Source organism: Capra hircus, chromosome 26, assembly GCF_001704415.2.
Source record: "Capra hircus breed San Clemente chromosome 26, ASM170441v1, whole genome shotgun sequence".
NCBI classification, from domain to species: Eukaryota; Metazoa; Chordata; class Mammalia; order Artiodactyla; family Bovidae; genus Capra; species Capra hircus.
Window position 1 is genome coordinate 45,935,641 of NC_030833.1, and position 14,666 is coordinate 45,950,306.

Genomic DNA, 14,666 nt, shown 5'->3' on the forward strand with positions numbered 1-14,666 from the left:
TTATAGTGAAAATGAAGCACAAAAGTTACTCAGCATTCACCTCATAATTAATATGTATTTAGTTTGACTAATTAAACTCATATATCTGTAAGCTTCAGATTTTCATTTAAACAATACAAGTATGCATTCAATTAATATAAATAATATGGCTATAGTTTATTTGCAAAATGTGAGCTATTTGTTTTCACTTTTAATTCTGTATCTTAACAAATGTTCTCATACCTTAACTCTTAGCACAGAAGCAAACATCCTTGCATCTTCAGACACACCTCCAATGTAGAATTTTTTCTGAAACACTGGGGGATGATCATTTTCATCTTGAATCTCAATATACACTTTAGCTGTATTGCCTGGAAGATAACAAATAATATATATTTTATTTATGGTTACTCTTTGGAAAAAGATGGAGTGGAGTAGACACTTATACTTTTATTTTTTTTATTTTGAACAATGTAAATAACTTAATTCAGATAGTCATTCCTATTTGGCATACTTAATATCCTATACCCACAGAGGACACTGATAATGATGTTTCTGGAATCATAATGTTAACTTGCTGCTATTTCTTTAATTATAATGTCTTCTTAATTTATTTTACTGGATTTAATAGGCAGTAAAGTAGTATGTTTTATTAATTTTAACAAAACAACTCAACCATTCATACTCGCAATTACTTCACACACATTATCGAAATGCATCAAAATGACACAATATATTAACTTATGAAATAATAAAGTCTGCTATAAATTAAAAAAAAATATTCTTCAGCATGTAACTAGCAATGATATTTTCTTAGCTTAAAATACAGCATATAAGGCAGTTCTATTTGCAATTTTTTAAGGAATCTCCACACTGTTCTCCATAGTGGCTGTACTAGTTTGCATTCCCACTAACAGTGTAGGAGGGTTCCCTTTTCTCCACACCCTCTCCAGCATTTATTGCTTGCAGATTTTTGGATCGCAGCCATTCTAACTGGTGTGAAGTGGTACCTCATTGTGGTCTTGATTTGCATTTCTCTAATAATGAGTGATGTTGAGCATCTTTTCATGTGTTTGTTAGCCATCCGTATGTCTTCTTTGGAGAAATGTCTATTCAGTTCTTTGGCCCATTTTTTGATTGGGTCGTTTATTTTTCTGGAATTGAGCTGCAGGAGCTGCTTGTATATTTTTGAGATTAATTCCTTGTCAGTTGCTTCATTTGCTATTATTTTCTCCCATTCCGAAGGCTGTCTTTTCACCTTGCTTATAGTTTCCTTTGTTGTGCAGAAGCTTTTAATTTTAATTAGATCCCATTTGTTTATTTTTGCTTTTATTTCCAGTATTCTGGGAGGTGGATCATAGAGGATCCTGCTGTGGGTTATGTCGGAGAGTGTTTTGCCTATGTTCTCCTCTAGGAGTTTTATAGTTTTTGGTCTTACGTTTAGATCTTTAATCCACTTTGAGTTTATTTTTGTGTGTGGTGTTAGAAAGTGATCTAGTTTTATTCTTTTACAAGTGGTTGACCAGTTTTCCCAGCACCACTTGTTAAAGAGATTGTCTTTACTCCATTGTATATTCTTGCCTCCTTTGTCAAAGATAAGGTGGCCATATGTGTGTGGATTTATCTCTGGGCTTTCTATTTTGTTTCATTGATCTATATTTCTGTCTTTGTGCCAGTACTATAATGACCCAGCAATCCCTCTGCTGGGCATACACACTGAGGAAATCAGAATAAAAAGAGACACATGTACCCCACTGTTCATCATAGCACTGTTTATAATAGCCAGGACATGGAAACAACCTAGATGTCCATCAGCAGATGAATGGATAAGAAAGCTGTGGTACATATACACAATGGAGTATTACTCAGCCATTAAAAAGAATACATTTGAATCAGTTCTAATGAGATGGATGAAACTGGAGCCGATTATACAGAGTGAAGTAAGCCAGAAAGAAAAACACCAATACAGGATACTAACACATATATATGGAATTTAGAAAGATGGTAATGATGACCCTGTATGCAAGACAGCAAAAGAGACACAGATGTGTAGAGTAGACTTTTGGACTCAGAGGGAGAGGGAGAGGGTGGGATGATTTGGGAGAATGGCATTGAAACATGTATAGTATCATATAAGAAACGAATTGCCAGTCTATGTTGGATGCAGGATACAGGATGCTTGGGGCTGGTGCATGGGGATGATCCGGAGGGATGATGTGGGGTGGGAGGTGGGAGGGGGGTTCATGTTTGGGAGCTCATGTACACCCGTGGTGGATTTATGTCAATGTATGTCAAAACCAATACAGTACTGTAAAGTAAAACAAAAGAAAAAGAAAAAAAATGCAGCATATATATGTAGTATGTGTGTGCCTGCTCAGCCATATCCCACTCTGCTACCCTATGAACTATAGCCCACCAGCTCCTCTGCCCATGGGATTCTCCAGGTAAGAATGCTGGAGTAGGTTGCCATGCCCTTCTCTGGGGGATCTTCCTGACCCAGGGATCAAACCCATGTCTCCTGTGTCTCCTGCATTGCAGGGTGGATTCCTTACTGCTGAGCCACCCAGGAAGTCTGTATATAGTATCTGTACATATATATATATATATATATATATATATATATATATAATGTGTATATCTATTTATCTATCTATATAGTATAAAATGGTTAGGTTAGGGACTTATTCCCACCAAGGGAAAACAAGTTTTACTGTGTATCAGAGACTATGCTGCATTTATTGAAAAAGGTATAAGTGGAGAGATGAGTATTATATGACTTATAAATACTGGGTTTATAATTTAAACCACATCAAACATACAGTAAGGGATACATTTCTTCATCACACGTTTAATCTCACTTCTTCAATCATCACACCTTTAAGGAAAAAACTTTTTATTAGTCCACAAATGACCATTTAACAAAAAATCTGATAAAAATAACTTAAAAATTAGTAAAATGAGGACTATGTGGTAAACATTTTGTAAAATGCAGATTTAAATTATAAAAAAAAAATTCTGATGTACCTAAGCAAACTTTTCTTGTGCATTTCATGTAGGATCAAATATAGGGCAAATGACCTACAAACTGTTAGGCACACCTGGCTTTTATTACTTTATTGTATCCTCAACCATAACAAATTAACATGAAGCTACTGGCACAGTGGGTAGATCATACGTGTATAATATTTCTGTGTCAACTGAGTAAATGAATGAATAATCTTTATTATCCTTATAAGAATTTAGAAATGGGCACCTTTTTGCTTGGCTTGGGAAAGATCAGTGAGACAAGAGAATTAATTCCAGAATTTTACCACTGCCTTGCTGCTACTCATTTAGTTTCTCTCTTATTTGTCTCTTTCCCACCATTCCTAAACTGGACAAGCTAGAATCAAAGAGAAAAATGTGCTAGACCAACAGAGAAGGGTACCAGCAAGGAAGTAAGGATGGCAGACTGTGCTTTTCTATCCTGCAGCGCCAGGGCTCTGAATTGCACCCTGGTCAGCCACCAACAGAGTTCATCCAAAATGACACCCATTTTCATCTTAGTAGCAAACAATTTTTAATCTCTAGAATCAAACCTAAGAGTTCTACATTTGATAATTAGAAAAAAAAAATAGTGAATCTTAAACTATAAGTGAAGATCTAATGGTCAACATGGTGATGATACTTAATGATACTATACCATGTACTCATATCTACTAAGAGAGTAGATTTAACATGTTGTTACCACACACACCCACAGAGAGAGAGAGAGAGAGAGAGAGAGAGAGAGAGAGAGAGAACACAAACACTGACTTTGTGAGTTAATGGATGTAATAACTAATTTGTGGTATGCATTTCACAGTATATATGTGGTTCAGTGGTAAATAATCCACCTGCCAATGAAGGAGGCTCTGGCTCAATTCCTGGACTGGGAAGATCCCCTGGAAAAGGAGTGACAAACCACTCCAGTATTCTTGCCAGGAAATCCCATGGACAGAGGAGCCTGGTGAGGTCACAAAGAATTGGACATAATTTGATGACAAAGCAATAGCATTGTATATCAAAACACCACATTTTACAACTTAAATATACACAGTTAAACTTGTCCATTATATCTGAAGAAAGAAGGGGGGTGGAAATTATGATATATCTAATCAAAGAATATAAGATAATTGGTGACAAGTCCAAAAATAACGAAATGCACCCCTACAATTTAATCACTAGGATAGTATTCACTTAGATTTCCTGATTAACTAGCATGCAATATACATGACATGGTAAATTTCCGAAGCTCGCACACTTTGACTGAGTGTGAGAACTAAGGACTGTATCATTATCTTTCATCTAATTTGGTTTTTGATTTATTACTACGGCAGAAATTTGGAAGCAACTCTAATTTAAATTCATTTAAGTCTACTATTTACCTCTATGAGTATTTCCAGAATCTTTTATTTTCTCCATATTATATATTTTATTTAAGGTAGTTATGAAGCACATAACAAAAAAGAAAGATGCAGAAAGGAGTGCAGATGAAGACAGTAAAGTGGTATTGATAAAATGTATAAGAGAATATTGTGAGAACAACACAGATGCATGATGACCTGATACCCTCCTATAGTCTCCCTTCTGGTTGGGTAAGACAATGAGAAACTCCCAATGAGAACTACAGAGGATGAAAAATTATAAGCTGGATGAACGATTTACTTGGCAAGAGATTTGGTTAAAAGACATTGTGGCCCTCGATGTATTTTGGTGCCCAGTGCCTCATTTCCCCTCTTTCACTTACATTCTTTTTCTCCAGTTGTATGAGAGACTATTTTCTTTAGGCATTACCTTTGGGTTCAGCAAGTCAAGAAGTTCCAGACATGATCCTTTATGCAAGGAAACATGAGCTACCTTCATGGGACTTATTAGTTTAAAGAAAGAGAAAACAGAGCTACTAAGAAATAAAGCTAAGAAAAAGAAGTATGAGTCAGAATAGAAAACTCCTTGAACAGATCTTCTGTTCTATTTTAGACATCCTAAATAAGCTGAAACAGGTTCAGAAGAGTAACTGATAGTAAAAATATCACTAATGCTGGGCCTCCCTTGTGGTCCAGTGGTGCAATTCAGAAGACACCCCTTCAATCCCTGGTTCAGGAAAATTCCATATGCCTGAGGGCAACTAAGCCTAAGAGCCACAGGTGCTGAGCCCACACACTATAATTATGAAGCCTCTGTGCCTACAGCCTGTGCTCTGCAACAAGAGAAAGCACTGAAACCAGAAGCCTGTGCACCACAATGAAGAGCAGTCCCCGCTTGCCACAACTAGACTATGTTTTTCAAGACCAAATTTGGTTTGGATTTGCCCCTTTCCTTTGCAATAATTAATTTTGTGCTATTAGCTTTCTCTTGTTGTTATTTAAGTGCTAAGTTGTATCAGACTCTTTTGTGGTCCCATGGGCTGCAACCCACCAGGCTCCTCTGTTTATGGGATTCTCCAGACAAGAACACAGAGTGGGTTGTTATGTCCTCCTCTTCAGAATTTTCCCGACTCAGCGACTGAACCAGAGTGTCCTGCATCTCCTTCACTGGCCAGTTTTTTTTTTTTTTTTTTTTTTTTTTTTTTAACCATTAGTGCCATCTAGGAAGCCCTTCTATCCACATGACAACCTATTGCCTATGTTGCACTGGGTTCTCATAAAATACTTTCTAAATAATGATTTAACGAGTAAAAGCAATGGTTCTTAATTATGATTAATTTTGCCCATCCAGAGATGTTTTTGGTAGTGATATCTGCAGAGGGTGAGGCAGTGGGGAGAGTGATACTAGAATTTAGTTGATAATGGCCAAAGATGCTGAGAAATACCCTGTGATGAATAGGACATGCCTCTATGACAGAAAATTATCTAGCCCAAAATGTGAATAATGATGAGATTGTAAAAAACCTTAATTAAAATGAGAGAGTGAAAGAGATTAGAGGAATGAAAATAAAACGAAAAGTTTTTGCAAATATATAACAAAATCCTCTCCTGAGGCCATGTACATGCACATGTCTTCAATAAAGGACTCAGTTAAAATGGGTAAAATGAGCTGCAATTATTTGATAAAACATTGTTTATCACCATCTTCACTGAGTTCTTTAAAGTCAGAGATTCAATCTTGTTCATCTCCACTCCTATCATTGCTTATTGGTAGTGGCACCTGCTCCTGATATTCTCTCAGTGTGAATGCTCTAGACTTCAACCAAACATCTAATTATTTCTAGCATATATACATCAAAGAGGTATTGATTATCATACTTGGGAATTAAAGAGTTTAGTTTGAAAGAAAACGCACTAGACTAGACTGAATCCAAAGATGGCACTTTTCTTATTGTTAAATATTCTACACGATGTAACACATTAAACTGACTTTTTGAATTGTATCATAATGTAATTCTATTGCAGAGAACTTTAAACAATGGTTGGACTACCATACTTATGTATTTTGTACTTTGTTGGTGCCAAAAGGTCAAAGTTAAATCCTTCTTAAATTGCACACACACACACACACACACACACACTAACTTTTATGCTATTTTTCCTGTAATGCTATTATTGTACTTTATTTACTGTCAAATAAAATTTTAGAAGCACATAATAGGTGTTTAATAAATGTGGAATTAACTAAAATTGTTACCAAATCCCTACCTGGTATTTACTTAAATAAAATTAATCACTATATTTCATCCCCATAAATGAGATGATATATATTTAAGCCCTGAGAAATAATAGTGCCAAACAATTGCATATTGTTTTAAGAATGAGTATCTCTCTTAAAGATTACAGTTGTTTTAGGTTTAATATTAGGAAAATGCTAAATCTAAAGTTGTTGATTCGATTAAGCCATCTCATTCTCTGTCGCCCCTTTATTCTTCGAACCTCAATTTTTCCCAGCATCAGGGTATTTTCCAATAAATCAACTCTTTGCATCAGGTTGCCAAAGTATTGGAGCTTCAGCATTAGTCCTTCCAAAGAATATTCAGGACTGATTTCCTTTGGGATTGACTGGTTGGATCACCCTGCAGTCCAAGACTGCAGTCCAAGACTGCAGTCCAAGGCTCTCAAGAGTCTTCTCCAACACCACAGTTCAAAAGTGTCAATTCTTCAGCGCTCAGCTTTCTTTATCATCCAGCTCTCACATCCATACATGACTACTGGAAAAACCATAGCTTTGACTATATGGATCTTTGTCAGCAAAGTGATGTCTTTGCTTTTAATATGCTGTCTAGGAAGCACTATTACCAAAAAAGCTGCTGGAACGGTGATAGAATTCCAGCTGAGCTATTTCAAATATTAGAAAATTATGTTGTTAAAGGGAAGCACTCAATATGTTAGCAAATTTGGAAAACTGAGTAGTGACCACAGGACTGGAAAAAGTCAGTTTTTGTTTCAATCCCGAAGAAAGGCAATGCCAAGGAATGTTTGAACTACAGCACATTTCAGCTCATTTCACATGCTAGCAAGGTAATGTTCAAAATCCTTCAAGGTAGGCTTTCGCAGTACATGAACCAAAAGCCTTCAGATATATAAGCTGGGCTTTGAAAAGGCAGAGGAACAAGAGGTTAAATTGCCACTCTACATTGGATCATTAAAAAAAAAGGCAAGAGAATTCCAGAGAAACACCTTCTTTTGCTTCATTGACTATGCTAAACTTCTGGCAGTGTGGATCACAACAAACTATGGAAAATTCTTAGAGACAGAACCATCAGACCACTTTACCTGTCTTCTAAGAAACCTGTATACAGGTCAAGAAGCAACAGTTAGAATCAGCCATGGAAAAGCAGACTGGTTCCAAACTGGAAAGAGGTAGAAGGCTGTATATTATCACCCTGCTTATTAGACTTCTATGGAGCAACACCACATCCAAGGAGCAGTGGCTACAAGGGCACAGGAGGGCCTAGAGGGGCTATTCCACTTTCAAGGTCAGGAGAGGCAGCTGTGAGGAGATACCCCTCATACAAGGTACTGAGCAGGGGCTGCACTTTGCTGGAGCAGACGTGAAGAGATACCCCACCCCCAAGGTAAGAGAAACCCAAGTAAGATGGTAGGTGCTGCAAGAGGACATCAGAGGGCAGACAGACTAAAATCATACTCACAGAAAACTAGTCAATCTAATCACACTAGAACCACAGCCTTGTCTAACTCAATGAAACTAAGCCATGCCCGTGGGGCAACCCAAGATGGGCGGGTCATTGTGGAGAGGTCTGACAGAATGTGGTCCACTGGAGAAGGGAATGGTAAACCACTTCAGTATTCCTGCCATGAACAGTATGAAAAGGCAAAATGATAGGATACTGAAAGAGGAACTCCCCAGGTCAGTAGGTGCCCAACACGTTACTGGAGATCAGTGGAGAAATAACTCTAGAAAGAATGAAGGTATGGAGCCAAAGCAAAAACAATACCCAGTTGTGGATGTGACTGGTGATAGAAGTAAGGTCTGATGCTGTAAAGAGCAATGTTGCACAGGAACCTGGAATGTCAAGTCCATGAATCAAGACAAATTGGAAGTGGTCAAACAAGAGATGGGAAGAATGAACGTCAATATTCTAGGAATCAGTGAACTAAAATGGACAGGAAAGGGTGAATTTAACTCAGAGGACCATTATATCTACTACTGCGGGCAGGAATCCCTCAGAAGAAATGGAGTAGCCATCATGGTCAACAAAAGAGTCTGAAATGCAGTACTTGGCTGCAATCTCAAAAATGACAGAATGATCTCTGTTTGTTTCCAATGGAAACCATTCAATATCACAGTTATCCACGGTTATGGCCCAAACAATAATGCTGAAGAAGCTGAAGTTGAACAGTTCTATGAAGACCTACAAGACCTTTTGGAACTAACACCGCAAAAAGATGTCCTTTTCATTATAGGGGACTAGAATGAAAAGTAGGAAGTCAAGAAACACCTGGAGTAACAGGCAAAGTTGGCCTTGGAGTACGGAGTGAAGCAGGGCAAAGGCTAATAGAGTTTGACCAAGAGAACGCACTGGTCATAGCAAACACCTTCTTCCAACAACACAAGAGAAGACTCTACACATGGACATCACCAGATGGTCAATACCGAAATCGGATTGATTCTATTCTTTGCAGCCAAAGATGGAGAAGCTCTATACAGTCAACAAAAACAAGACCAGGAGCTGACTGTGGCTCAGATCATGAACTACTTATTCCAAAATTCAGACTGAAATTGAAGAAAGTAGGGAAAACCACCAGATCATTAGAGTATGACCTAAATCAAATCCCTTATGATTATACAGTGGAAGTTAGAAATAGATTTAAAGGATTAAATCTGATAGAGTGCCTGATGAACTATGGAATGAGGTTCATGACATCGTATAGGAGACAGGGATCAAGACCATCCCCATGGAAAAGAAATGCAAAAAAGCAAAATGGCTGTCTGAGAAGGCCTTAAAAACAGATGCGAAAGAAGAGAAGAGAAGTGAAAAGAAAAGGAGAAAAGGAAAGATATAAGCATCTGAATGCAGAGTGCCAAACAATAGCAAGAAGAGATAAGAAAGCCTTCCTAGGTGATCAATGGAAAGAAATAGATGAAAATAACAGAATGGGAAAGACTAGAGATATCTTCAAGAAAATTAGAGATACCAAGAGAACATTTCATGCAAAGATGGGCTCCATAAAGGACAGAAATCGTATGGACCTAACAGAAGCAGAAGATATTAAGAAGAGGTGGCAAGAATACACAGAAGAACTGTACAAAAAAGATCTTCACGACCAAGATAATTATGATGGTGTGATCACTAACCTAGAGCCAGACATCCTGGAATGTGAAGTCAAGTGGGCCTTAGAAAGCATCACTATGAACAAAGCTAGTGGAGGTGATGAAATTCCAATTGAGCTGTTTCAAATCCTGGAAGATGATGCTGTGAAAGTTCTGCACTCAATATGCCAGAAAATTTGGAAAACTCAGCAGAGGCCACAGGACTGGAAAAGATCATTTTCATTCCAATCCCAAAGAAAGGCAATGCCAAGAATGCTCAAACTACTGCACAATTGCACTCATCTCACACGCTAGTAAAGTAATGCTCAAAATTCTCCAAGCCAGGCTTCAGCAAGATGTGAACCGTGAACTTCCAGATGTTCAAGTGGGTGGATCATGGCAAAAACAAGAGAGTTCCAGAAAAACATCTATTTCAGCTTTATTGATTATGCCAAAGCCTTTGACTGTGTGGATCACAATAAGCTGTGGAAAATTCTAAAAGAGATGGGAATACCAGACCACCTGACCTGCCTCTTGAGAAGCCTATATGCAGCTCAGGAAGGAACAGTTAGAACTGGACATGGAACAACAGACTGGTTCCAAATAGGAAAAGGAGTATGTCAAGGCTATATACGGTCACCCTGCTTATTTAACTTCTATACAGAATACATCATGAGAAATGCTGGACTGGAAGAAACACAAGCTGGAATCAAGATTGCCAGGAGAAATATCAATAACCTCAGATATGCAGATGACGGCACCCTTATGGCAGAAGATGAAGAGGAGCTAAAAAGCCTCTATGAAAGTGAAAGAGGAGAGTGAAAGAGTTGGCTTGAAGCTCAATATTCAGAAAATGAACATCATGGCATCTGGTCCCATCACCTCCTAGGAAGTAGATGGGGAAACAGTGGAAACAGTGTCAGACTTTTTTTCTTTTGTGCTCCCAAATCACTTTAGATGGTGACTGCAGCCATGAAATTAAAAGACACTTACTCCTTGGAAGAAAAGTTATGACCAACCTAGATAGCATATTGAAAAGCACAGACATTACTTTGCCAACAAAGTTCATCTAGTCAAGACTATGGTTTTTCCTGTGGTCATGTATGGATGTGAGAGTTGAACTGTGAAGAAACTGAGTGCCAAAGAATTGCTACTGTTAAACTGTGGTGTTGGAGAAGCCTCTTGAGAGTCTCTTGTACTGCAAGGAGATCCAACCAGTCCATTCTGAAGGAGATCAGCCCTGGGATTTCATTGGAAGGAATGATGCTAAGGCTGAATCTCCAGTACTTTAGCCACCTAGTGCTAAGAGTTGACTCATTGGAAAAGATTCTGATGCTGGGAGGGATTGGGGGCAGGAGGAGTGGTGACAACAGAGGATGAGATGGCTGGATGGCATCACTGACTCGATGGACGTGAGTCTGAGTGAACTCCAGGAGATGGTGGTGGACAGGGAGGCCTGGCGTGCTGCAATTCATGGGGTCACAAGAGTCAGACACGATTGAGTGACTGACTGAACTGAACTGATGCAGAGTACATCATGGGAAATGCTGGGTTGGATGACTCACAAGCTAGAATCAAGATTGATGGGAGAAATATCAATAACCTCAGGTATGCAGATGAATACCACTCTAATGGCAGAAAGCGAAGAGGAACTAAAGAAAGTCTTGATGAATGTAATAGAGGAGAGTGAACAAGGTGGCTGAAAACTCAACGTTCAAGAAAACTAAGATCATGGCATCTGGTTCCACTATTTCATGGCAAATAGAAGGGGATAATATGGAAGCAGTGACAGAATTTTTTCTTGGGCTCCAAAAATCACTTCAGATGTGACTGCAGCCATGAAATTGAAAGACACTTACTCCTTGGATATTCATTGGAAGGACTGATGCTGAAGCTGAAACTCCAATACTTTGGTGACCAGATGGGAAGAACTGACTCATTGGAAAAGACCCTTCTGCTGGGAAAGATTGAAGGCAGGAGGAGAGAGGGATGACAGAGGATGAGATGGTTAGATGGCATCACTGACTCAAAGAACATGAGTTTGAGCAAGCTCTGGGAGTTGGTGATGGACAGGGAAGCCTGGAGTGCTGCAGTCCATGGGGTCGCAAAGTGTCAGACATGACTGAGTGACTGAACTGAACTGAACTCCTTGGAGGGAAAGCTATGATAAAGCTAGACAGCAAGTTAAAAAAACATCACTTTGCCGAGAAAGGTCTGTGTAGTCAAAGCTCTGTTTTTTTTTTTTTTTTTCCCAGTGGTCTGTACACATGTAAGATTTGGAGCATAAAGAAGGCTGAGTGCTTAAGAGTTGATCCTTTTGAATTGTGGTGCTGGAGAACATTCTTAAGAGACCCTTTGACCGCAAGGATATCATACCAATCAACCCTAAAGGAAATCAAATCTGAATATTCATTGGAAGTTCTGATGCTGAAACTTAAGCTCCAAAACTTTGGCCATCTGATGGGAACAGGCGACTCATTGGAAAAAAAAAAAAAAAAAACCTTGATGCTGGGGAAGATTGAAGGCAGGAAGAAAAGAAGGCAACAGAGGGTAAGATGGATGGATGGCATCACTGACTCAATGGGCATGAGTTTGAAAAAAGTCAGGGAGATAGTGAAGGGTAACAAAGTCTGGCATGCTATAGTCCATGGGGTCACAAAGAGTCGGACACTACTTAGCAACTGAACAACGAACAAGTCTAAAATCATTCAGAATTCCATGAACTATAGTAACTTCCTTTTTGTTCCTCTGCCCTAATTTATATTTCAGATAAATGATTGTTTCTAGAGATAAAGTAAGATATAAGAACAAAAGGATCATCTAAGGTCAGCATTTAATCTAACCCTACTAAGGGGTTTATAGTTATTCACTAGGATAATAGAGTTTGAATAAAAAGTATATAGGAAATATGATATAGTTTGTCTATTATATGGAATTAGGAGGAATATAATATATTTATATGATTTTTTGAAAAATAAATTATTAAGTATGTTAGAATGAGAAAAGTCCCTATTTCTTATTTCTCAGCTTTTTTCTCTGCAGGAATTATTCTTAGTTATACTTATATACACTGTTTATTTTAAATAGCTAGGCAGCAAGAGAAACTGAATATTTTAAGATTCATTTGAATAATATTTTAATTTAGCTTGATGTTAATTCACTTTTGCATGATTTTAATTGCTTGTATCTAAAACATACCTTTTTGTGTATGTGTTTGTGAAAGGTTAATAGCTGAACTAAAGTAGTAACAGTATGTAACTACTGGCTTCAAAACCTTGTGCTTGGATTTAACATACACTTGATTTTTAGCTACGTCTTTTAGTGAAGAAAATGATGACATTGATAATTTCACCATAGTGATAAGATAACAGGAGAGTAATATTCTAAATATTAATTACAGTTTGGCTTTGTGTCCATATTAACATAGTTTTCTCATTAGGAAAATTTAATAAACTTATTTTCCCTATAAACTGTAACCATCAACATAGAAGCTAAGAATGCAATATTATTTCTTTTCACTGGTTTTGCTTACAATTTTGTGATAATCTCTGAAAGCAAACTGATGCATTTTAAAGCATTTGCAAGGGAATGATGATGACTTTTAGTTCAGTGTTTTTCCATTCAAAATAAAAAGGCACTATTTTAATTTATTTTTATCTATTAAATTCCAGCTCTCTCCACAAAAGCAGCTTAATAGAGAAGCCATAAGGACCAATAAAACTTCTGTAGTGGTGAACTGGGAAATAAACACATTTAAGCACACGTTGTGGAGCCAGAGCTTGGGTGAGATGCCAGTAATACTCCATGTATACAGTGTGACCTTACATGTGTTATTTACCCTTTATGAGCTAAGTTTCTCAACAATAACAAGGTAGTATATAAAGGCTTCCCTGGTGGCTCAGATGGTAAAGAATCTGCCTGCAATGCAAGAGACCTGAGTTTGGGTCAGGAAGATGCTCTGGAGAAGGGAATGGCAATCAACTCTAGTATTCTTGCCTGGAAAATTCCATGGATGGAGGAAAATTCTATGGATGGAGGAGCCCCAAGGGCTTTACCGTGCACGGGGCGTAAAGAGGCAGACACAACTGAGTGACTTTCACATGCACACATACAATTATATTTAAGTAACTGAATTAAGTAAACAAATATATGTAAAGCATTAAGTACATCAAGGTCTCACTGTATCAAATATGTCTGAGTTTCCTGACTTTCAAGATAGGAGAGAGAAGGTATTATTGTTGTCGTTATTTTCTGAATGAGGAAGAATACCAATTTCATGAAATTGAAAAATAATTCCTAGCATTGAATTACAAAATAAAATTGTTTCATGTGGCATATTATGTAAGAAATATAAAATAATGTAGTGGAAAAATACATATACTTTTACTGCAAATAGAAGTTAAATAGTATAAAAACTCTTGGGAGACAGTAAAAGTGCTATATTAATTATGCATAGTCTTGTTTATATGGCAAGACTATAGATTTGTGAAAAATTCATTTAAAAATGTCAAGTCTTTGAGAAAGACATACATTACAATATTTGATGTAAAAATACTCTGTGGACATACAAACTTAAAAAGGATTACTTTACCCTGAAATGCAAAGTCATAGCTCAGAAAAAAAATAATTATGTTTGAATAGGCCATTAAATGATATTTGTATTTTAGACACGTAGTCAAAAGTATGGGTTTAAGCCCAAAGTTATTTCACTTAAATAGAAGCAACATTTGATGAATTTGGTAAATTATATAAATAAACACTTAATAGATAAGTAAACATTCTTATATAAATAATATATAAATAAACATTCTTAGATGAGCAATGAAAAGAAATAGAGGAAAACAATAGAATGGGAAAGACTAGAGGTCTCTTGAAGAAAACTGGAGATACCAAGGAAACATTTCATGCAAGGATGGCATTATAAAGATAGAAACTGAAGGACCTAATAGAAGCAGAAGAGATTA

The 14,666-nt window shown here is 37.3% G+C and overlaps 1 protein-coding gene across 10 annotated transcripts in view; it reads right to left on the bottom strand.

Moving 5' to 3' along the window:
* The window catches only part of PCDH15 (protocadherin related 15), a 910,832-nt gene that overhangs the window by 113,495 nt on the left and 782,671 nt on the right, over positions 1-14,666 (bottom strand). For all 10 annotated transcript variants that reach the window (XM_018041648.1, XM_018041647.1, XM_005698156.2 and 7 more), the window contains one exon: positions 223-350. In XM_018041648.1, coding sequence (XP_017897137.1) covers positions 223-350 — 128 coding nt within the window. The remainder of the gene's footprint in view (positions 1-222; positions 351-14,666) is intronic.